Raw genomic sequence first — 23,972 nt, 5'->3', positions numbered from 1 at the left:
GCAGGTCTCGGCAGAACATTTTCCGCGTCAATAGGGAGCACATCGGAAGGCGACAAATCTTAGGTTTCCCGGCACCCGCTTGCCGGCATTTCCCAGCGCAGTCTGCGCGGGCTCTGTCGGCACCATTAGACACTTGGCGCGATGTTTCCGTATGCCGCGGTGGATCACCGGAACCTCGACACAGCACACAAAGCAAATACCACCATGCCGACACCAGTCACACAAACGAAAAGCGCGGCGTACTCGCAGCGTCGTGCACCAAGAAACAAACCAGCTGCTGGATTGTCTTGACATGGCTTACTAAACTGAAACCGGAACTGCTGCAGAGCCACTCTACCAAACCAGGCAGAAACGATGATGATGAGCAGGAATTTGCAGTAGCGCCACTTCATGGGGCAGCAAGGAGGCTCCGTTCAAAACAAAACTGGCGTTCAGCAAGTCGAACCATGCACCGGTCAGAGTCGGTGCATGGTGCTCTCGATCGAGTTGGCTCAAGTTGTGTCCGAAAAATCGGACGAGAGGTTGCAAGGTGTCCGAACTTTCGGCAGTTGTTATACATTATGGTCTATGGGGAGAATGGCGGTGCCGCGAAGCAGACCGAATCATCGAGCATGTCCGAATTTTTGGAGTCCGGAAAATCAGTCGGCAACTGTATATGCTGTCTTCCCGTACGTTTAATGCTGGTAGTTGCATGATCTCAAGTTGGACATGCATTAAGCGAGAGGCGGATGAAGCATTTGTTCCCTGCTGCCAGCACTTTTCATCATAGCATCGTTTCATGTTGGACAACACTATCAGTTGCGGGGGCGGAGTGGATGCACAAACATGGCTCGTTTTGCTTTGTACCACCGATGTGAAGATATCGTCGACACGGCATGAAACCGTATCTTTCGTCGCCAACTATCAAATTTCACAAAATAATTTTTTTTCATTCCAATTTGCTTTTTCGAATTGCCCGATAATTTGGAAAATTTTGCAGCCCCTCTTGTGCAAGAAAGATCCATTGGCGACTGATTTTTATAAAAGATTGAATTTCAACATAACGAAATTTCAATATGATAAAGTAAATCGCCTGTTTTACTGACTTCATTATATTGAGGCTTAACTGTGGTAGAATATTTTCAATGAAGTGGTCTGTATAGCAAACGATTTTGGAGGTCCCAAGCACTTCGCTATGAAGGCGTTTGACTTTGTGTATCATGGGAACAGCAATAATTACATACATGCACTCTACACAGCTGTGAATAGGCTGCCGTATGATCGTTGCTATCGCGCAGGATGTGCCTACTGGCTTGCCAACTGTAGTCTAACCAAGCCAAGCCATTGGCCAAAATGCACGTACTCGAGTGCTTTATGTACCTTTTTAAGTTGCCATTGTCAAGTACAGTCGCCGACAGACTTTTCGGACACCGAGAGGACAACATGTGGATCTGAAGTTCGCTACTAGCCCATGTGTGTCTTATCTCACGCTCAATAGCAGTGTGGCTTGTCACCAGCCAATCAGCCTTCTGTCGCCAAATTTTTGGCACAGCCACACTGCTTGGGCCGCCAGGCCTAACCAGCGCTGCTTCGTCAGGAGTCGGCAACTAAAGTTCCAGTTTCATACCTTGTTGACATGTCTGCAACTTTTTTAATGGCAACCATGTTTGGTGGCATCGCACACATGGTAGATCCCCGAAAAATTGAGGGACACTGCGCAGCATCTGAAATTTTGGTTGACATTATACATTAGTGCTGGTGTACATATCACTCTCGCAGTCCAAAAAATCGGTTGTCTGAAAAATGAGTTGGCAACTGTATTTGACATTTTTGCTACAAGAATATACATTTTGAAGTATGTAAAAACAAAAATGTGCTTTGCTATAACTGATAATGTGTCAGATCCTGCATTTTTGGCTTCGTAATAGCCAGAGAATACTCTATTGATTTAAAGCATGACCAAGCAAATTTTAAATTTGCTTCTTTATATCCAATAATTCATTATATCCGTGTTTGTAATATTGTGGTTTGACTGTACCAAGATTTTGTATGCACCCTTTGCAACGGAGTGTTGTGCCTGGTGATCCCTCGGCACAAAGGATGCTGCACCGGCAGACATGCAGCAGTCATGGGGGCTTATCACGCCTCATTGTTCACTCAAGGCAACTCGGCCAGAGTCACCTGAGTCTTACGTACAAGCATTCATGTTCGAGATCTTTGGCTTTTCGAATTCCCAGAAATGACAGCTCACTTCAAGACAACAATGTTGCCCTCTGACTCCCGCGAAGGCAGGTCTCCCGATCCTGATGGATTGACCATCGCGAAGAGGCCACTAATTGATGACAGGGTCATTGTCAAGGACTCCCGGGGAAAGGATGTCAACGGCGGGTTCACAGTTTGCCACGAGGTTGCCTCATATTGTGCAACGTTGGAGACAAGAGAGCCGGCAATGGTGGGACGTTGGAAACAGGAGGTGGTGAACGGTTCAGCGTTTCTGATTGGCCAGTGAATTCCCTCATCGAGTGAAAGAGGGAAATAAACGGCATAAAAAGCGCATCTGGACTGCTGTGAAGGGACGCTCAGGCATGAAAAGACTCTAGCATGTAGTGTGCTCCGAGAGTTGAAGTCGTTTAAAAACTTAATAATGTACCTTTGAATATAAACTTTTTCTCATCTCTTGAATATCGCTCGGACCCTTTCTTTCATCTGGCACCTGGCACGACACCATCCATGAAACCTTCGTGGCCGCAAGGACCCACGACATCTCAACAGTGTCACAGCTGTGCTTCTCTGATTGATTCATTGATTGATCCATTGATTGATTGGTATGAGAGATATCATGGGGGCTCAGAAATTTGCATAACACTCTGCGGCCCTTCAGGGCATTCGAGTCATCCCGAAACAGAGCGTGTTGAACTTAATACATCCTGGTGAGAGCTTTAAAATTTGTATCGCCTGGAAATTCGGATCATTTGGGATCATATCGCCAGGATTTCACTGTATTACATAGGTGTTGTTCTTATCTCTGCGTACACCTCTTGTCACCACCCAATAAGGATTAAACATCACCTTGGTCCTCGTGGCATCGCTGTGTTGACGTCTAACAGTGTACATCTGCCTGAACTGGTGTTGGAATTTTGGCATAGCTTGTGACTGATGTAGTGCATAAACAAACATTTGGCTTGTATCCATTTACACGTAGCAGCAATCTTGTGTTCACAATTGCATCCACTGATGCTCACCAGTACTTACCCCCATATTCTCAACAGTCTTAGACTTGAACCTTTTCCTTCACTTCACTGAGTTGAGCACAGTGCCACTGCTTGACTAAAGAAGACACTATGCTTCTCAGGAATAGCCATGGATGATGATGGAGTGCAGTGACTGCTTCTATCAATGGGTGGCACTGCTATCTACTTTCTTGATTAAAGGTGGAGTGTGGAGTGCAGGAATGATCTAGAATACAGGGATTAGCCAAAATCACTCTCACATTTGCTCATGCTCATCGGCACTCGCTCACATTCATACTCATGTTTATTCACACTTAAAGGTACTTACTTTCATTCATATTCATGTCTAATCACACTCTCCGATTTTCACTCACATTAATACGTACTGTGGTCCTCCCTCACCAGTAGTCGCATGTTAATTTTTACTCCTGAGAAATGGATATGAGTAAGTTTACTCATCGGTGAGTTTGCCGTCTTATGCTGTGGTGCGAAATAAATTGTGGCACGATGTTAATAGTCTTTCGCTTATTTCTATGGCAGGTGAATCAGTGCGGCTATTGGCCTGGATAGCGAAAAACAGCGCATCACCTGAAGCTAAAGCAGTACTATGCCGTCTGGGTGCATTGCCGCACTGGGTGTCCATGCTTTCCTCCGAGCACAGTCTCATGCAGGCTGAGGGGCTGCTGGCTCTCACACTTTCCCTCAGTCCACCGCCATCTGGTGAGTACTCCTTCCTGCTTGGCATGTTGACATGCTAGCGTGCTTCTGCATCTCACTTAGACTGTAGAGCGTTTCAGCTGGTGCCATTAATACAGTCGCCGACAGATTTTTCAGACTCCAAAAATGTGGACTTAAATATTCCGGACTTCGTGAATGCACCGTCAAGGTTCCTATAGAGCAAATACATTTTCGTGACCAATCTTTCAAATTTAGGCCCTAATGTTTGATTTTCCAGACTAAATCGCTCATTTCGAGCCATGGTACCCAATCTTGAAGGCTGCCATGTTTGATTTTCTGCTAGCTTGGCCAGGCTTGACTTCCAGTGGCCTGCTCTATAGCCTCAAAGATAGGTAGGTGCATGCCACCCTCCTATCTCGGAGGCCATGCTCGCTCCTCTTTTGCTGACAAAACGCTTCAGGGGGCGCCACTTTTTCTCTTCTTTTCTTTTGGTCAGCACTATCATCATAATCACTTTGTGTGGGAGTTTCGTTCACCAACTACCTCCGTATAAACTGGATCGTGCGCCCTGTCCTTGTCGCGGTCAGTTTGCCAACCTGGGCCCCAACACCCACTATCGTCAAGTACGACAAACTTTCCTCGGGCTTCACCGCTGCATCTAAACCATCTATACCCCCTTGGTGTCTTATCAGCCCCACAGTCCATCTCAGTGTACCAGGAATTGGGAAAAAGTCTGAGCTGTCGTTGCCTGTGCTGAAACAACTGTCTCTGCTTATTCTGCACGAGAGGTACGCAGACAGTGTACATATTTATACTGATGGTTCCACAAACATCCTGTGTTCGTCCGGTGCTGTGGTTGTCCCAGCAAGCGCTATTACCATCAGCTTTAGGACTGACCACCCAACGACTTCGACATCTGCGGAACTAGCTGCTCTTCGCGCTGTACTTTGTTTCGTCAATTGGGAACCACCTCGACAATGGTCAGTCTTCAGTGACTCAAAGGCAGCCTTACAATCTGTGCTATCAGCTCTGCGTCGCGGGCCATTCGAACAGCTCGTGTTCGATATTAGATGCCTACTCCATACATCACATGAGAAAGGACACCACGTGACGTTTCAGTGGCTGCCAAGTCACTGCGGCGTCATGGGAAACGAAGACGCCGATAATGCCGCTCAGGCAGCTCTTGAAGACACACAGGAAGAGGCCATACCACTTTCACGGTCCGACGCAGCCAGCAGACTTCGAGTGCTTGCACAGGAGATCACGCTCTCTCTATGGTGCACACCACGCAGCCAGACCAACTGGAGCAATTGTCAATACGACCTGCCCTCTTTGATGCATCTCTTTATGCCAACTGGACTCCGCCGAAGTGAGGCCACTCTGTTTTATCGTCTATGGCTAGGGGTGACCTTCACGAAATCTTACTCATTCCTCATTGGAATGGCCGGCAATGCTCTCTGCAATGCCTGTCTTTGTGAGGAGATGCTAGAACACATTCTGTGCGACTGTCCTGAATATAATGTTCAGAGACAGTCCCTGGCATCTGTTCTAGCGCACCTTGACAATAGATCGTTGTCAGTTGCAACTATTTTCACATATCGCCGACAGAAGACACCGCAGCCAAAGGCGACGAAGGGACTACTTCGGTTTATGAAAGAGACGGGCTTGGACATGTGGCTGTGACAGTGATGTCACGTACCGCACAAGAGAGTGACGGACTGTAACCGACGATGTGTGTGCCATGTTATGTGCTCTCTCTCTCTCTCTGCTCCCCATCTTTCATCCCCCCCATCCCGCTCCCATGTGTAGGGTAGTAAACCGGTTAAGCTAAACTGGTTAACCTCCCTGCCTTTCCTTCTCCACTTTTTCCTTCCTTCCTTCCTTCCTTCCTTCGTTCACCATTCTGCAGGTGGTGTGTCCACAGAGCAAGTGGGCCTCACACAAGTCGCATCTTTGTGTGTTTGTGCGGCTTTGCACTTGTGTGCTCGGCGCCGTCACGCCTTTGCTTCTGTACCTTTGCAAGAGCCAAGTAGTGTGAAGAAACCTGGCTCATTTCTTCAATCTGCGTTGGCAGAGATCGCCAATGTGGTTATGCTCTTGTCGACTGTACACGGAGACGTCAGTCTTGCGCAAGTCCAAGCAAAACTGATTGCCTCCATGCATAGTATGAGGCAAGACTTTATCAGAGATTCATTTAAGCCATTTAAGATTCATTTTGGCTGAACAAATTTTTCGGACTGTTTGATTTTTAGGAATATTTTTCGGTCCCCGCAAGGTCCGGAAAATTGATCAGCGACTGTAACTCCCTCCACTCAGAGCTGAATGCAGTAGCTGACCAATTCTTTTTTCTTTGTCTCTCTGTTCTATTTTCTTTTTTTAAACATTGAGGTTATCACAATATTGTCCTAAATATTCAGGCAGCCCAAAAACACAGATGACAGGTGAAACATTTGGTCACATTTTATTCTGCCAACAGCCAGAAGGAAACTCCACAATGATTTTGTTGTTGATCTTGTGCTTTGGTACAGCAGTACCTGCTGAAAATTTAATCTGCTGCTGCACCTCCCTTGTGCCTAGTGTGATGTGTGTAGCCTGCCACAATATGCCATAATATGCAGTAACAATGCACTGCACAGGTTGCATGTCACCTTGACTGTTCATCACTGGCACACCATTTCATGCTGTGCAAATTTAGTCATGAACTTTTAGAAACACGGCAGCCTTCAGTATTCCACCCTAAAACATATACAGATGAATTTGGTTGGAACCAGACATTTACAGCCATTGAATAGTTGTCCAAGGACTAGCAAATTATTTCTGATAAGCAGCCACCCATAGCTAGGCTGCATAACGTCTGACTCAATCATTGTTGGTTACTGGCAGGTAGTGTCGATGGCACTGTGGTGGCAGACGCGCTCGCAACAAAAATACTCAAGGGCCTGAAATATAGTCTGGAAAACTAATTAATGTCAGCATCATGAAATGCACAGTACAGCAGGAGTCAATGTGCAGGTAGCAAATGGCTCGCATCTTACGGAGCCCTTGTGACACCTATGTGGTTCTCCTGGGTACTCTCACTATTACCAGCCTTCCTAAGTTGTCTGCTTTAGATAAGTCCTCACCCGCAGTGCATCACACATGCTGTTTAGTGCCTCGCATGAATATGAGACCTGCGTTCTATATTATGAGTCAAGTTCCAGTTGTCAATGCTTGACTTCTTTCATTTCTGCACTTCAGCTACACTGTTCTGTCAGGAGTGTTTGGAGCATTGCTTCCATAGATAACGAGGCAGCAGTCGAAAGTTGTGGTTTCTTGTTAAATTGACCAAAAGATCTTTATTATGAGGTCTAGCTGCCATATAGTATTTGGAAAGCCAACAAATTGCCTTGCCTCTAGTCTTTCTTTGCCAACAAAGTAAGGGCATAAATAAAACCCAGGGTGAGTCCCTCACCATGTCTGGCCATTTTGAGCTGACAAGTGCAGTGCAGTGCATATGATGCCCATTAACGATTGTGTCTGCAATATATCACACCACTGCGTGCCGCAAAAAGGCGCTGAAATTTCAAACCAAAAACCATGCACCCTTTTCCTCGCTTGTGGCCACCACGCTTTCAGCTGGAGAGTCGACGTCAATTGCACAAGTGTGCCTGTGTAAATTGCAGTGCTGTGACGCCACTCACAGCGACATGTAACTTCGAGAATTATTCAAGGCAACATCAGTTATTTGTTTGATCTGTTGCTTCAATAGACAAGTTAAAGTTTAGAGAAATAATAAAACATACAAGCTGAGTATCTACATGTCTTTGGTTTACTTTGTACCATAGCAAGAGAGATGTACTTCCGTTTCATTTGCTTGTTCTCACGTCACGCAGTTGCGCACACAAAGAACTAAACTATGCCATTTTCTACCGTGTTCGAGTTGTTACCGCGATCATGACCTTTCATCCACTCACATCTATCTGTGTTCATGAGGCACTGACCAATCGTACTGCTAGTTAGGGGCATCGTCTCTGGTGGCAGTTTCGGCGGTACAACGACGTGGTGTATTGTGGTATGGATCCATGAGCTGGGCCAGCTTCTCCAAACGTTCGTGCACTGAAGGATCCATTTCACAGAAGCAGCCAGACAACAATGCAGGTGTCCTCGTGCACAGCTTGCAAGATCGTGCACAGAGTGAAACAAAACCCAACGCAGGAGCTCGTGGCTTGCGTGAGACCGTCACGGGAAATGCACCATGCAGCAAAAATGTGAGATAAAAGGTCGCAGTTTTGCCCGAATGGCGAAGCATCGATTATGATAGCAAATTAGTAGACAGCTATACGAAGTAAGGATAGTAGTTTTATGTACCATATAGACTTGTAAACATTCGCTTACTAACTGAATTAACAAGCGTGGTGTCAGCGCGCAGAAGCAAACATGAACACATCTCATTCGATGACCACAGAAACTCTCAGTCAAAAATAAAGTAAGGAAGTGCGGCAGCACCAGTGAGGAAATTGACTTTCGTGCTGCCTCTTGCTTCAACACGAACTAAGCAGCAAAAACACAGTGTACATGAAGCTATCAGTACTCGGTGAACTCTTTCCCCTATTGCAGATCGCTTTCAAAATAGGGCCCGTGCGGCCGCGCCATACTCGGCAACTGCCGAAGTAGAACGCCCGCCTCCCCTCCCCCTGATGACTTGTCCGTGACGGAAGACTGCGCGCTTAGTTCCCACTTTCCTCCCTTGCGCGCCAAGATGGAGCCGCCATCGTTGGCTAGCCCTTGCACAGTTTCAATTGCACATACCAAATACGGCACACAACGGCTATGACGACGGCAGAAATGTACCTAAAATGTCTATATAATTGCTATCACAGTCAAAAAGAACAAAGGTGGGGACCGTGACGTGTACATGACGTGATCCTCCGGCTCCAGTAGAGGAACATGCAGGGAAGGAATTTTGCTTGCATAGGCTAGAAAGGGCAATGGCGAGAGTGTCAGTGTCTGCCGTGAAACTCGCCTCCTGAAATCATGGGTTCATGACACTTCATATACAGCAGAACCCTGTTCATATGTTTTGGAAAAGATGATAATAAGCATCATCATCATCAGCCTGGTTATGCCCACTGCAGGGCAAAGGCCTCTCCCATACTTCTCCAACTACCCCGGTCATGCACTAATTGTGGCCATGTTGTCCCTGCAAACTTCTTAATGTCATCCGCCCAGCTAACTTTCTGCCGTCCCCTGCTACGCTTCCCTTCCCTTGGAATCCAGTCCGTAACCCTTAATGACCACCGGTTATCTTCCCTGCTCATTACATGTCCTGCCCATGCCCATTTCTTTTTCTTGATTTCAACTAAGATGTCATTAACCCGTATTTGTTCCCTCACCCAATCTGCTCTTTCCTTATCCCTTAATGTTACACCCGTCATTCTTCTTTCCATAGCTCGTTGCGTCGTCCTCAATTTAAGCAGAACCCTTTTCGTAAGCCTCCAGGTTTCTGCCCCGTACTCGAGTACTGATAAGACACAGACACAGGGATAGTGGCAACCTGCTGTTCATGATCTGGTACTTTGGTTGACAGAAGTCTAAGGTGTTCCTGATTCTATTTACGATTACCTTAGTAAATACTTTGTAGGCAACGGACAGTAAGCTGATCGGTCTATAATTTTTCAAGTCTTTGGCATCCCCTTTCTTATGGATTAGGATTATGTTGGCGTTCTTGCAAGATTCCGCTACGCTCGAGGTCATGAGGCATTGTGTATATAGGGTGGCCAGTCTTTCTAGAACAATGTTCCCACCATCCTTCAACAAATCTGCTGTTACCTGATCCTCCTTAGCTTCCTTCCCCGTTTGCATAGCTCCGAAGGCGTTCTTTACTTCTTCTGGCGTTACTTGTGGGATTTCAAATTCCTCTAGACTATTCTCTCTCACATTATCGTTGTGGGTGCTACTGGTACTGTATAAATCTGTATAGAACTTCTCAGCCACTTGAACTATCTCATCCATATTAGTAACGATATTGCCGGCTTTGTCTCTTAATGCATACATCTGATTCTTGCCTATTCCTAGTGTCTTCTTCTCTGCTTTTAGACTTCCTCTGTTCCCGAGAGCATGTTCAATTCTATCCATGTTATATTTCCTTATGTCAGCTGTCTTACGCTTGTTGATTAAATTAGAAAGTTCGGCCAGTTCTATTCTAGCTGTAAGGTTAGAGGCTTTCATACATTGACGTTTCTTGATCAGATCTTTCATCTCCTGCGATAGCTTACTGGCATCCTGTCTAACGGAGTTACCACCGACTTGTATTGCACACTCCTTAATGATGCCCATAAGATTGTTGTTCATTGCTTCAACACTAAGGTCCTCTTCCTGAGTTAAAGCCGAATACCTGTTCTGCAGCTTGATCTGGAATTCCTCTATTTTCCCTTTTACCGCTAACTCATTGATCGGCTTCTTATGTACCAGTTTCTTTCATTCCCTCCTCAAGCCTAGGCTAATTCAAGTTCTTACCATCCTATGGTCACCGTAGCACACCTTGCCGAGCATGTCCGCATCTTGTATGATGCCAGGGTTAGCGCAGAGTATGAAGTCTTTCATTTCTAGTCTCACCATTTGGGCTCCTCCACGTCCACTTTCGGCTAACCCGCTTGCGGAAGAAGGTATTCATTATCCGCCTATTATTCTGTTCTGCAAACTCTACTAATAACTCTCCCCTGCTATTCCTAGAGCCTATGCCATATTCCCCCACTGACTTGTCTTCAGCCTGCTTCTTGCCTACCCTGGCATTGAAGTCGCCCATCAGTATAGTGTATTTTGTTTTGACTTTACCCGTCGCCGATTCCACGTCTTCATAGAAGCTTTCGACTTCCTGGTCATCATGACTGGATGTAGGGGCGTAGACCTCTACGACCTTCAATTTGTACCTCTTATTAAGTTTCACAACAAGACCTGCCACCCTCTCGTTAGTGTTATAGAATTCCTGTATGTTACCAGCTATATCCTTATTAATCAGGAATCTGACTCCTAGTTGTCGTCTCTTCGCTAAGCCCCGGTAGCACAGGACGTGCCCGCTTTTTAGCACTGTATATGCTTCTTTTGTCCTCCTAACCTCACTGAGCCCTATTATATCCCATTTACTACCCTCTAATTCCTCCAATAACACTGCTAGACTCTCCTCACTAGATAACATTCTAACGTTAAACGTTGCCAGGTTCAGATTCCAATGGCAGCCTGTCCAGAGCCAGGGATTCTTAGCACCCTCTGCTGCATCACAGATCTGACCGCTGCCGTGGTCAGTTGCTTCGTGGCTGCTGGGGACTGAGGGCCGGGGTGTGATTGTTGTATTCATATAGGAGGTTGTGGCCAAGTATTGCACCAGGGTGGCCAATCCTGCTCTGGTGAGCGAGTGCGTTACGGGTTCTGGTCACCGGGATCAGGCCGCATTCCAGGCCTGTTTATACAATTTTATCAACACGCAGATTTTTTTTTGTTTTTCCGGTGAAAAATTGCGCAGCACCGGGATTCGAACCACGGTCGTCTTGCACGCGAGGCTGATACTCTACCTCTTCGCCACCGCAGGAGTTGTACGCCTCATTTAACCTACAGTGGTGCCTTCTTCGATCAGTCAAGGTCGACCAATCTGAGCTCGGTTAAACCGCACAGATGGCACTCAGCTGGAGAAACCTGGTAGTTTATGACCTGCACATGAGTGGCCATACATAATAGAGGAAATTTAAGAAATGAGATTAAAATAAACTAAAAAAAAGTAGGAAAACAAAAAGAAGGAAGAGAACAGGGGATTTGAACTTGTGACCCTTGGATGTTGCCCGGAGAGATAGCTCAGTCGGTTGGTCCGTCAGGCCCCAGGTTACATTGAAGCGGCATAGCTTCTGTCCAGAACCTCGTACGTACGGGGAAAGAGACTGATGTTGTCCGCGATGGTCAATGGCCGAGTGGTTGGTAGGCATACTTTCTTGGAAAAATGGCCGCCCGTCGATGAGAGGGAACTCGAGCGGCTCTATAGACTAGGAAAAGCTTAAGCAGGTGCGAGGCGAGCGCGGCACGCTTAGCGTGGGAAGCTCGCCCAAGTAACTATCCTAAGGAGTGCTGCTCACAAGAGCGAAATACCTTTGTCTAATTATAATAACCCTAACATGACTACTTTAGAAAGGAGAACGGCCCAGAGGGCTGTACTAAAAGTGCTATGACTGATAATTTTCTATATATATATATATATAATTTTTCTCATTTATGGGATCGAATGCGAGCGCTGTTGCTTTGTTTCTGCGTGTAGTAGTTAAGAGAACGAGTTTAAGGGAGGAGAAAAAAAAAGAAAAGGAAAATTACTGAAGCAAAATTGCAGTGCCGTGCTTCTAAAGCGCACCCACGGTAGAGAAACGGAAGGAGATATAAACGTGCGTGGCCATGGTACGCACGCAAAAAACTGCTTTAATAAATTTAGAGACTTGAGAAAAAGTTTCGTTAATAACCGATAACATGGCAATCAGCACTCAAATACGACAAGAGAAATTATTGAGACATGGAAAATTCCCTTGAACTAAGTATGGTTTGCGAGAGAAATGCTTCTAAGTATTGAACATTTTAAAAGATGAGGGAATATAAGATAGTCTCCGCGCTTACCGAGAGGATGGCGTCTGCACGAGACTACACCAGGCACCTTACTGAGACATCGAGCTCTGTGGCCGGTACAAAGCCCCTTTATCTGCCGGCCGGGAGTAGATAATGTGTGTTCCGATCGCCCAAGGTTGCACGGACATTGTTTAGTTCAAGATCGCCAGTCAGCCTCTAGAGTCTGTGAAGGAGTACGGTCTGAGACATGTTGTGTTGTTTTCCTATTGTGCAGTCTTTTAATTCGAAAACATTATATGCCCCATGAAGCGGAAAATCTGGCGTCCTTTGTTATCATTCAATGGTACCAAAACCCAGGTGACCAAGTGATGACGTTACGCTCCTGGCACTGGACCTGTTGTGGCTTGCACTGCGAAATCCTATGGTAAACAGCCACAGCGTCAGACCTGGCCCACTCCCAAAATTGGATTAAGGTGGATTGAAGTGGATTAAGCTTGGTACGAATTAGAGCAAGGTGGATTAAGGTGGAGTATTAATTTAAGGTGATAACTTAGCCAAGTCCTAATGCATTCATATCACCTAAGGATACTTAAGTGACTGTCAATTTTTAAGATGCCAACAGGAAACAAACAAAATCAAGCTGGTGGGTGACTGTGGCTGCCGCCGGAGCAAAACATGACACTCACATTGCGCCGCCTGCAGCAGGAAGCGGCGGCATGTTTGGGTTATCGCCTATGAAAAGCGTGCAGTATGCTTCCAAAGGCACTGCGCCCCATGGGCTGTAAAACAGATAGGTGAAGATGCGGCATGCGGCGACTTGGGAGGAGATTTGCTGGTACTAGAATAAGAAATGAAGTGCGTGCCAGCATTTTCGCGTGAGACGGGCTAGTAAGTATCGCGGGGAAGCTGATGCGGTGAGCGGCTACTGTTTTCGATTGCGCCTGCCTCGCTCCTTTTGTTGTTTACATGGGATCTAGTGGCCAGAAAATGCATCATACGATCTCAATTTGGCGATGTGCTGAGCATTTTGTGCCATAATATCATGTTTTCCGGGAGCATATGAACTGGTCAAATATATCCGTAACTCTCTAGGGTCATGTTTTGTGTTCTTGATCACAAACGTTTCTGCTGAGAAATCGTATGTAATGGGATCGTGTCAACAAGGTCCTACTGTATTTCTATCTCTGCTAATAGAAACAATTCAAAAAATTATTTGTGGCATAATGCTCCCTAGAGGGCGTGCAACAAGTTCCAGCATATAACCAAAATTTGCTATGTGGCCTGGTGAGAGGCCCTTTAAAAACCATTTTGGACATCTAGGGCTGTTCAAGTGCACACATTACATTTTGTGCTCTTATTTTTCTGCTGTAGCTCTCAATTTGTGAAGTACTTATTGCTGAACATTCCTTGTAGCTCACCAGTGCCATATACAGTGGAATCCCAATTATGCGTTAACCCCAGTCAACCTCAGTTCAGCTAATTAACCCCAGTCAAGTAACCCCAGTTAATCAAGCTGATCCAAAAATTTTTCCAATGCTTATATACAGTTGTCCCTGCCAAGCAGCTCGGCAAAGCTGCTAAGCATGAAAACAACTACATTTGAATGCAGCACCCTGCTATCAGCGGATTGGCAAGGAAACTTGGCTGAGCTGCTAAGCTGACCACATATTGCATATATGCCCAGCATCATAAATGTAGCCACTGGCCCTACAGGCTGCAGTTTATGCTTACCACAGACTATTTATTGGAACAACACAATCATCTGAATTGAACCGCATAATTTAGAAGGTATGTAAGATAGTGCAAATTTTTATAAATGTATGAGGTGAGTTAAAATAAATTTCGTAACAAAGCTGTCTATCCTGTGTTTCTGGTGCAAAGTGTTACTTCAGTGCACTACAGTGTCGAAGTCCAGAGTAGTATTTCAGAATTTATGTGATATGCATGGACATCCAGCAGGCACTTGCTTTCCATGACAGTCCTGTAGTCTCTGGCTGTACTCCTTAAGAGGCTGGTAATTTTGCAAATGAGGCACAGATCAGCATGCTGTGTTGTCTGTTATTCTGTAGCCACTCCAGCCACATTCTGCTGATACCTTCGTTATAAATGCCGTAGTCAAGTGCCATGTCAAGGGTCAAAAAAAGAGTAAGACGATGCACATAGCAGGTTTATAGTTCCTATTGACCAAATGCCATTCATGTCATGATGGAGTAAAGCAAGAACATAACAATATGCAGTAGGCAAGAATGTTTAGCCTACTAGCCAGAAACTTTTAATCAGTGTGGCTTTGAATTGAATTGAGCTTCTTATAAAAACATTACCCTTATTATAGCTCAAGTATCTGGGTCTGTGGTGTGAAGCTGAGTGAATTAGCTGGCATTATGTCCTTATACAGGAAAGTCATAATTTGTTCTTTAATGACACCGAATATGTTGAAAGAGTCCATTTTGTAGCTATTTTTTTTATTGTAGTAATGCTTGTGTGGTCCCCTCAAAACATTTTTTTATGAGCATCTCATGCTTTTATATGCTGCTTTATCATACCACCACAGGTACCGCTCTGGAAGATTTGAAAAAGGCTGATGTTCTTCCTCTGCTGCGATCATTACTTGAGTCACCAGAAATATCACTTGAAGCTCTGCAGAATGCAGTTGCTTTCACTACTGCACTAGCCAGCCTTGGTGAGTTCTTCATGCTCTTTTTCTGGCAATGCCAGCTGGCAACTATCACTTAAGACGTAGCACATGAGGCTAGTAATGCATAGGTGATGGCTTTGATGTAGTACAATGAGTCTCTGCTGTTGCAAGTTCACCTCTTCACAAAATTTTCGGCACTTGAACTAGGGCACCATCTTTGTCAAAAGTTTGTTTCTGCCCACATCACAGGCACTGGCTCTTGGTCATGCAGTGGGACTTGCATTGTTCCCCAGCACTCCATATTTCTGAAGGTTGAGAAAAACTCTTGTTCTCGCCCTTTAATTTTGGAACAAATGAGAGTGCTTCACTGCACAGCCCAGTGGCAGCTTTTTGCATGTACATAGTGGTCTTGTAATGTAAGATAGCACATGACTTGAGCTTAATATGTTCAGTTTTATCAATTTGTATTGTATGTATATGTATTGAACTCTTGAGTTCCATAAAGAGGCCCAGGGAAGCTGAATTATAAGTGCAAATTTTAATTTCAGGAAAGTTAATGTTCTAGCTATTTTGTGCAGACTCTTTCAGGCCACTTCTACAGGCTGAAGGCTATGCAGCGGTCCTCACTGACCTGAAGGACCACAGCAACCATGTGCTGTCAAAATCTGCAGCACAGGCCCTGCAGATCCTTGAAAAAAAGGCGTGAAATTACAGGCTTGAGCATTTGGGGCATAACCGCTGCTGCATTGGCAAAAACCATTTGTTTGATGTTGCTGTGTGCAACATATGTAATTAATGTTCAGGCCTTTGTATGTGTATGCACCTTTGGCTATGACTGATGGTGTGAGGGACAAACTTTGTTTTGTCCTCTTGAAGTTGAGTCATTTTTTGAAAACTCTTTGGGGTGGCAACTCTCCTTTCTCCATGGCATGACCACTGCTTGAAAAATATTTAAATGAAATGTCCTTAGTGGCACTGGCAGATGCCGGCACTTCTGAGACGACTTGGTCTGTGCTGCATATGTTTTGTTGAAAGTTTGCTCGCTGACAATATTGAGGGATGCTGTTGAGTACATGTAAGCAGTGAAAGCACGACTAACCACCATTATCCACACTCTCCCCTTTCTTATTTCATTGTGCTCCTTCTTTCCATTTCTGTATGTTTGGTGACTGTGGAATCTCATTATGATGAAGTCACGTCCTACAGGAAAATACCTTCTTTATATCTTATATTTGTTATTCGGTATAAGCATCTTGGATTATATCGAAGTTTGAATGTGTTTGCAGATGTGAAGGTTTTTCTAATGGTTTCAAATACTTCGCATCGTCAGCTGTGCATGATTAAACATAAAACTGAAGCAAAACTGCAATAAATTTCATCCCGCCCATACTAAACATAAAGCGCACAAAGTTACCTAGTATAGAGCACGGTTTCTCAAAGTGGGTTCTGCGAGCCACTAATGAATTTTCCCTGGTTATGCGTTCGCCAAGTAGCTAAGATGACGAACACTGGGTGCACTCGATCCAAGGAGCCTCCATTGCCCATGCCCGGGTGTCAAAAAGCACATCACATTGCATAACAGAAACGTACCAGCAGCGTGTAGCCACCCATCCTTCGGAAATGGGCAGTACTACTAAGCTTTTGCACTTGAACGGTCTAGCGTCAAACTGAAACAAAGGGGCAGAGTCGGCATTGCCACGGTCATTAGCGGCAATCGTATGTGATACGTGACTCACAGCAACACTGGAATGCTTCGTGCTGAATTGTGCCCTCTATTTTTACATATATAGCTGTGCATAACACTGCGTTGGCGGCTCGCCGCATCCCTTTATCAGCGCGTAATCAGCATCCATGATTGCGTCTATAGCCGTGGTTTCATCTGCAGCGGTTGCAGCAAATGGTTGTTTCATTTTGACTTAGTGCGTGCGTCGGCCGCATGCCTTCAGAACCGCAAGGTCACTCTAGATGATCGCGTGGATAGCGGCCGTGGTTTCATCCACAGCGCGTGTGGCAAACAGTAGTTTTGCTTTAACTCAGTGCAAAGCTATCGAAGATGAAGAGCACTGGTTATGTTGTGGTGGACAGACGATTTGTAGGCAACCGGCGAAAAAATAATCTGGATGTGCACGCGGTAGTGAAATGCGTGTCTCAGATGAAGACGCACACCGCGGCCACCCTGCGAAGGAATTCACGAGGCCTTTGCCGCTGCGAGAGCTAATCAGTCATGAGATAACGAGAACTGCAGCGTCCGCACTGCTCTTGTGCAAGGTAGAAACAGGATTTGATGATTCATTCAGTAAATAAAGGCGTGTTGACGTAGTAAGCATTTGTTTATTATTTTCTTGATACCCTCGATAATTCGACATTCAGTTAATTCAATCTTTTTTTTTTCCGGTCCTGTTTTACTGTGCTTAAAGTAGAGTCGGCACTAATTCTAAGACCTCTTGTGATGAAATGTTATAAGTGCCCTCATGCGATAAGCACTCAAGTACACAGTGCTCAAGTACAGTTGAGAGCCTCTGGAATAAATAGATTTTCTGAAATAAATAACATGCGTTTTTTTACCTCATTGTTTTTTCTGCGGGGCGTCTAAATGCACGGAATGGCTCCCGACTGGAACAACCACAAACTGGGTCAATGCCTGAGACCGCAAAGGGTTAAGAACATACTTCATTGCAATATTATAGTGGATCCATCTGCAGCAACCATATAACTCGATAATTTTTTTTCTTTTTTTTTCTCTGTGCCATCGCCACAGACGGCGCACACTTCTAATTATTCTCAAAGGCTTAATATACAAATTCGAACAGACGCGCAATATACTGCCTTTTAATACTTCATTCTGATAATGTAGAACCAGTTATGCTTTAGAGAGCCCTGATTATGCAAACAAACTGATTATTTGTTTCCTAATGCTTGATCTGTACTTTCAATGAAGCATGCTTCGTAATGTGCTGTGTAATTAGAAACTTGCTATGTTACAAATGCCAGAATGTGAACATTGGTTAAATTGTGTTGCTCATTATTTGAACACTATTCAAAATGTATTCTACAGTTCATTTCATTGGCTTCTGGTAGTACTCAATGTGGTCTGAAGAATCACTACTTGTACACCCTTAAAGGAGTTCTGACACAAAATTTTCGTGTCCCGCTTCTTGATTTTTCAGGCACTTGAGTCTATAATTACGGTACATAGCCACAATTCCTCGAGAGCACCACAATTTATTCATTACAGCACCTTCTGTACTACCTGTTCAAATGCTCGTCAAGCACAGCACGGCTTCGGATATGAAAAAAGGACTCATCATGGCAGTGAAAGCATAGGTGGTGGGGTGTGGTTGTTGAAGGCCATACAATGACCATGTCGCCGAAAGCTACCATATTGGCTCTTCCAAGTGTTTGCTTCTCTTGGAAATGCAGGGGGTTCCGTCAAGTGCTGAATAGGTCTTTTGGCACAGCCATAGTGTGTGTGCACATGTCAGTGGTATCTGGTACCGTGAGACTACCATAGTAGATTTCGTTGACGTGAGGGGCCACCTTTTTCATGTCTGAAGCCATGCTGCTCTTGGCGTGTGTTTTGAGCTTGTCACATTAAAAGGTAGTATAATTTGTTTCTGTCTTGACGAATGGAGGCTCCATAGCATAATTACTTGGTCAACGGTTATCCAATAAAGCAATAAAAATGACATATATACATTTTCCTTCAGTACTCCTTTAATACAACGGAGAAATTTAGATCAGTTCTTTGTTGACTTTGTGAAAGCACTGGCTTGCTCTGTTGCAAGACTTTGGCATTGAGGTTGGAAAAGATAGGTTTGCCAATGGGAGGTGTGAAGGAGTCTAATATGACTGCACAACTGCAGTGGTGGGAAGAAACACTTTGGCTGAGAACCATCTGAAGCCTCCTTTACCACTTTTAGTCCTTGTGAGCAGTGCTTGGTGTTCATAGCTTTTTCTTGTAAAGGAATGAACTCGTAGGCGGTGTAAAGTAAATTGTTTATATAAATTGTTTGCTCTTATAAACTTTGTGCTCCCCTACCTGCTTCTTGCTCAAACTGACGTAGTCAGCTGCCTTGGGGTGAAACTGTATTGATCACTTACTGCTGCCAGTTTCATTGCTTCTTGCCATCAGAGATGGGACACCATAGACTTTGTTGTACAGAGTATTTACAGGCAGTTATGTGTAGAGGAGCATTTAGAGAACCGTTCCTAGGTCTAGAACACTTGTAAGATGTCAAGAGCTCGGTGTGAAAACCTTGGTTGCTCCTCCCAAACCACCTCGCAATGAATCACTACACACCAGTGACCTGACTGGGTCACTGGAATGTGCCATGCATAAGACCACTTCTTGTTCTGCACGTTGTCCAGAACACTGCCAGAAAAAGGAAAGGGTAGGAAAGGTGGATGCCTGAAGTGTTGCCACTCGCGTTGTGCCATTCATGCAACCTTCGAAGACGAATTAGCTTGTAGGTGAAAAAACGTGAGCACACGAACCACCTTCGCTGCCAACGCCTTGCCATTCTCCAAAATGTGTACTGTCAAAGTGGCAACAGCTGCTGGACAATGAGGAGTGCAGGGGCGCATAATAATGATTATGGAATGCAACAGCCTAACCCCAGCGCCCAAGTGGTGCATTGCACCCTTTGACGGCTACTGTGCGAGACTTAAGCACCTGGCAACAATGGCCACACTGCGTTCCAGCGAGACTCAAAGCAGCGATTGCTTTCACTTCCAGAGCTAAGCTTTCTTCAACCTCCCCTGCCTCACCTCGCCATCCTTTAGATTATAGTACTTAACAAAAATGATTATAATGTTGAAGATTGGGCTAGTTGGTATAGCATACTTGTCTAAATATAAAGCAGTAATCCACACAAACCAAAAAAAGAGCCACATGCACACACAATTCCCTGTGTGTGCATGTGACTCTTCTGTTTTATGTATTATAGCACTGTTTATAGGCAATAAAGATAATTCTATAGGTTTTTTTCTTGAAGCGTGTTTAGAAGCATCAGTGTAGTCTGACAGCCCCAGCAGTGCAAATTACATATCTGATGCTACTGATTAGAAGTTTCATTCAACCAACCAGGATGGTGGGCTCAGTGGCCATCGCATTCTGCTGGTGAACATTTGGTCACCGCGTCAGTGCACATTCCCTGCAGTTTCATTTTGATAGGGGCAGAACACAAACATTTGTGTACGAATATTTAGCTGCATTAGTAAAAACCCCAAGGAGCTAAAATTAATCCAGAGTCACCAACTGTGGCATCTCCCATAGCCTGTGTGTCACTTTGGAATTTGTTAAGCCCCCCTCCTTTTTTTTTTTTTTACTTTGATTATGACTATTACGCAAGCTGCTTTCTTAAGCTGATAATCACATGCACAAGCGTAAGCCCTCATTATATTCATGCAAATGCAGTATTTCAGACACGCGAACACATTTCAAATATGCTAATGAGTAATGTCTTTTTATTTCTTCATTTTAATTATTTATTTTATTATTTTTTCCCCATATTTCGTGGGCATTTCAGGGCCCGAAAAAGAGCTTCACATAAAAGATATGTTTGTGGAGACAAATTGGTTATTAGGTGTTTCATAATAAACTCTAATTCTCCAGTAGAACCTATTCTATATTTAGAAATTGTCATAAATAAACTGAATTATCGAAGTATGCACACAACACTAAATATTCCAACTAAAGACAAGTGCAAACAATGTGCCATCAGTTGGCCCCTTTGCCTGCAGTATGCCATAATTTTTTTTAGAGGTGCAATTGTGACAAAGTATACTGTATGATATTGCAATTTTCTGTGAGAAATTCATTACGAAATTTTGTAAGCTATTTGTTGCTGCTTTTTCAATATTGTTGAACACCATGTGCACTGCTGGCACCGGGGAGAATAAATATGTATAATAGTTTATTGTTAGTGCCATATAGCTCCACTTTCCACTTAGTTAATTTCATGGTGCTCACTGTTGCCTACATTTACGAGTTTGTGTGCCGAGTGCTTACATTTTCATTTTCTGTCTCTTTCTTTAATCATATACATAATAAACTTCCAGTGGTATGTCAAACCTTTCGCTCGGCTAGCCTCTACCATTAACCTTTCTCTCCCTGACACACGTGCATATTTTCAGACACACTGGTTGAGGTGCACGGTTTCCTTGTGGTACATTCTCGGAATATGCAGGTCATGTGTACGATGCATAGGCTACGCAGTGTGAATAACTTGGCGGTGGGTGTTCCTTAGGGTTATTTTGAAAACTAGCAGTCTGGCATAATGCAGCTTCAACTTTCTGAACAGTTTAGCTCAAAATTTATTAGCATTTCAAGGATTTCATTTAAAAAATAGTAGTTTTACGCATTGAAGCACAAGAGTAAGTGGAACATCATTTCGTCAGACTGTTGGAAAATTTATATCTCGGATCTGGTGCAGTCCTGAGAACTCGTTCCAAGTGGATAAGCCTTGCGAACTCACCGGCTGTAATTTGTAGATTGAACTATGTGCCATAAAATAATGAACTAAAATGTTAATTTGCATAATTATATTAATTATTCAATTAAGCATTTTTATTTCTCATAATGGCCACCTCATTGTGTGATTTAGATCAAAGATTAGATTTGTGCTATCTGCCACAGACAATTTTTTTAATTTGGTGCAGCTAAAGAAACAGCCTATATATTGAAATGGATGAGGGTGAAGATGTGGGCTTGCTAGGGAGTTATACTGAATTGGGATGAACTGCAGCCTAATATGGACGGGTATATGACACATGCTGTGGGTCTGTCATTTTTCCTTGTGCCCGTGTCCCCGTATGAGACGTACACATTACAGAAAGAAAAGTTGCCAATTACAATTACTTCATTCAAAAAATGCAATCCGCCTCTCTCATGGCGCCACGGTGCATGTGCCCTGCCCTAGCGGATTAGTTGCAAAACGTTTTGGAAGGGTCGCGCGCATGGCCGCGCGCCAGAAAGCCCCCCCCCTCAAAAAAAAAAAAGGCGCTCGGACGCGCGCTGCTGCGCGCACTCGTGCCGTGTACCACGTTGAAACTCTACTGGTAGCTCGACATCGGTGCGGTTCTGAAAACGTGCGTAGCGTAAGACCACAACTCCACTTTAAAAGAGAATGTGGCCAGGGCATCGTCCGAGTTGTCCAGACTGCACCGTGAGCCAGGTAGTTGCCGCCTTTCATGAATGGCTCGCTAATTTAACGAAAAACCTGTGCGTTACACGTAGGCAACACTTAAGTACATCACGTTGCTGATGAAGTCTTTTTGCAACGTCTGTCCTCACTTGCTGGTGGTGGCAGCGCGTTCCTGACTGCATGTACTCGTAAGGCGCGGCAACACTGGGTGGATACGAGGCCGACAAAACGCTCACTCCAATGATTGACCGACTATTGTGCGTCACTGAAACCTTTTTATCATACCAGGTTGACAACGACGCAACCGACGAGCGCGAGTTGTTCTGCGACAGGCTTTCTTGTCGAAGGCACCGGCAAAATCAGTGTGCCGACCATCGTTCGACCAAACCCCGCGCGATCGGCCGTCGAACCGACAACACAATAGTGACAGCATCTTCGCTTGTGTGTATAAAGGTCGAATTAAACTGCCTTTATAGTTCAATTCTGGCCTTAGCGATTTGAAAACAGCCACACTTCACTTCGCATGGCGCGTACACAATAAGCGGTAAGCAGCGACACAGCGCTGTGCCAACGTCTGTACGTCACCGTACCTGTAGGCAAAATCCCCTGTGTCCCGTGCATTGGGGGCAGGTTAAAGATCTCTTGGTGGTCAAAATTAATCCGGAGTCCCCCTACGACTAAGTGCCTTGTAATGAAATCGCGATTTAGGCATGTAAAACCCCAGAATCAATTCAATTCAGTATATATGCAATGAAACGACATGAAAACCTGTTGAGTAACATGCATTTGAATCAGCTGTTCACTTGCGACTATGTTTTGAACTGTTTTCTTTCTGTTTTAATATTTATGTGACTTGTTTTAGGTCTTGTGTTATATTTATATATTCTACTTACAGTGTGCTTGTAATATTTGATGTGAAGCCATGTTGTTGGGCACATAGTTTTTAAGACTATACACCGGAAGCCAAAAGTGTTTTGTTGCTGTTGTTGCTGCTGACTGATATTTTCCTTTTTTTCTTTTTCGATATTCAGATTTACACAACTTTACAGAAAAATTTATTGCTGTGTGTGAGCAACTTGCCTTCTTGGTCTTGCCATGTGGTCAGAAGGGTTGCCCCTAGAAATGTTTTAGAGCACTTTATGTGATGTTTTCTTTTAGATAACTTATTTTTAACCTGAAATGTTTTGTTGTCCTTGTGGCAATTTATGCTTTTATAATTATACTGTTTTGTATAAGTGTTGTATAAGAACTTTTTACTGGCTGTAACATTCCTTGTCCATCATTACATATATTTAAAACAAATGTATTGAATTGTCAAGATAACCAATAATTCTTGGTTCTAGCTTTATTAGGTATTCTGGAAAATTCAGAAAACAGTCAAGCTTAATGAAAAGAAACCCCCAACATTATTGTAGGCATTTTCTATGCAAAGATGTGAAGTGGAGCATGTGTTTTCTTTTTCTCTCTCTCTAAGAAACAAAAACATCTCTTGAATTTGCTAGCCCATGTTGGCATGTTAAGCAACAGATAAAATTAACACCTTCTCAGAAGAACACAGTCTTGTGAGATGTCCAAAGTTTATTGTTATAAGGTCAGAATCAGCACAATTTTACTGCTTGGTTGGTTGTAGAGGTTAGAGTTTCTTTTATTTACACTTGTCTTTCTTTTTTTCCCAGTTTTTCCTTTTTCTTTTGTAGAAATTCATATGGCCGTGAGTTTTAATTTGGGCCT

General features: G+C 44.2%; 1 protein-coding gene across 1 annotated transcript in view; it reads left to right on the top strand.

Moving 5' to 3' along the window:
* Positions 1-23,972, top strand: part of vimar (visceral mesodermal armadillo-repeats) — a 78,279-nt gene that overhangs the window by 44,144 nt on the left and 10,163 nt on the right. Inside the window, exons 13-14 of the mRNA XM_072286988.1 lie at positions 3,750-3,929; positions 15,013-15,141. Coding sequence (XP_072143089.1) covers positions 3,750-3,929; positions 15,013-15,141 — 309 coding nt within the window. The remainder of the gene's footprint in view (positions 1-3,749; positions 3,930-15,012; positions 15,142-23,972) is intronic.

Source organism: Dermacentor andersoni, chromosome 1, assembly GCF_023375885.2.
Source record: "Dermacentor andersoni chromosome 1, qqDerAnde1_hic_scaffold, whole genome shotgun sequence".
In the NCBI taxonomy this organism is placed as follows: Eukaryota; Metazoa; Arthropoda; class Arachnida; order Ixodida; family Ixodidae; genus Dermacentor; species Dermacentor andersoni.
Note: the sequence above shows the minus strand (reverse complement) of the source record. Positions and strands in the feature narration are given on the sequence as shown.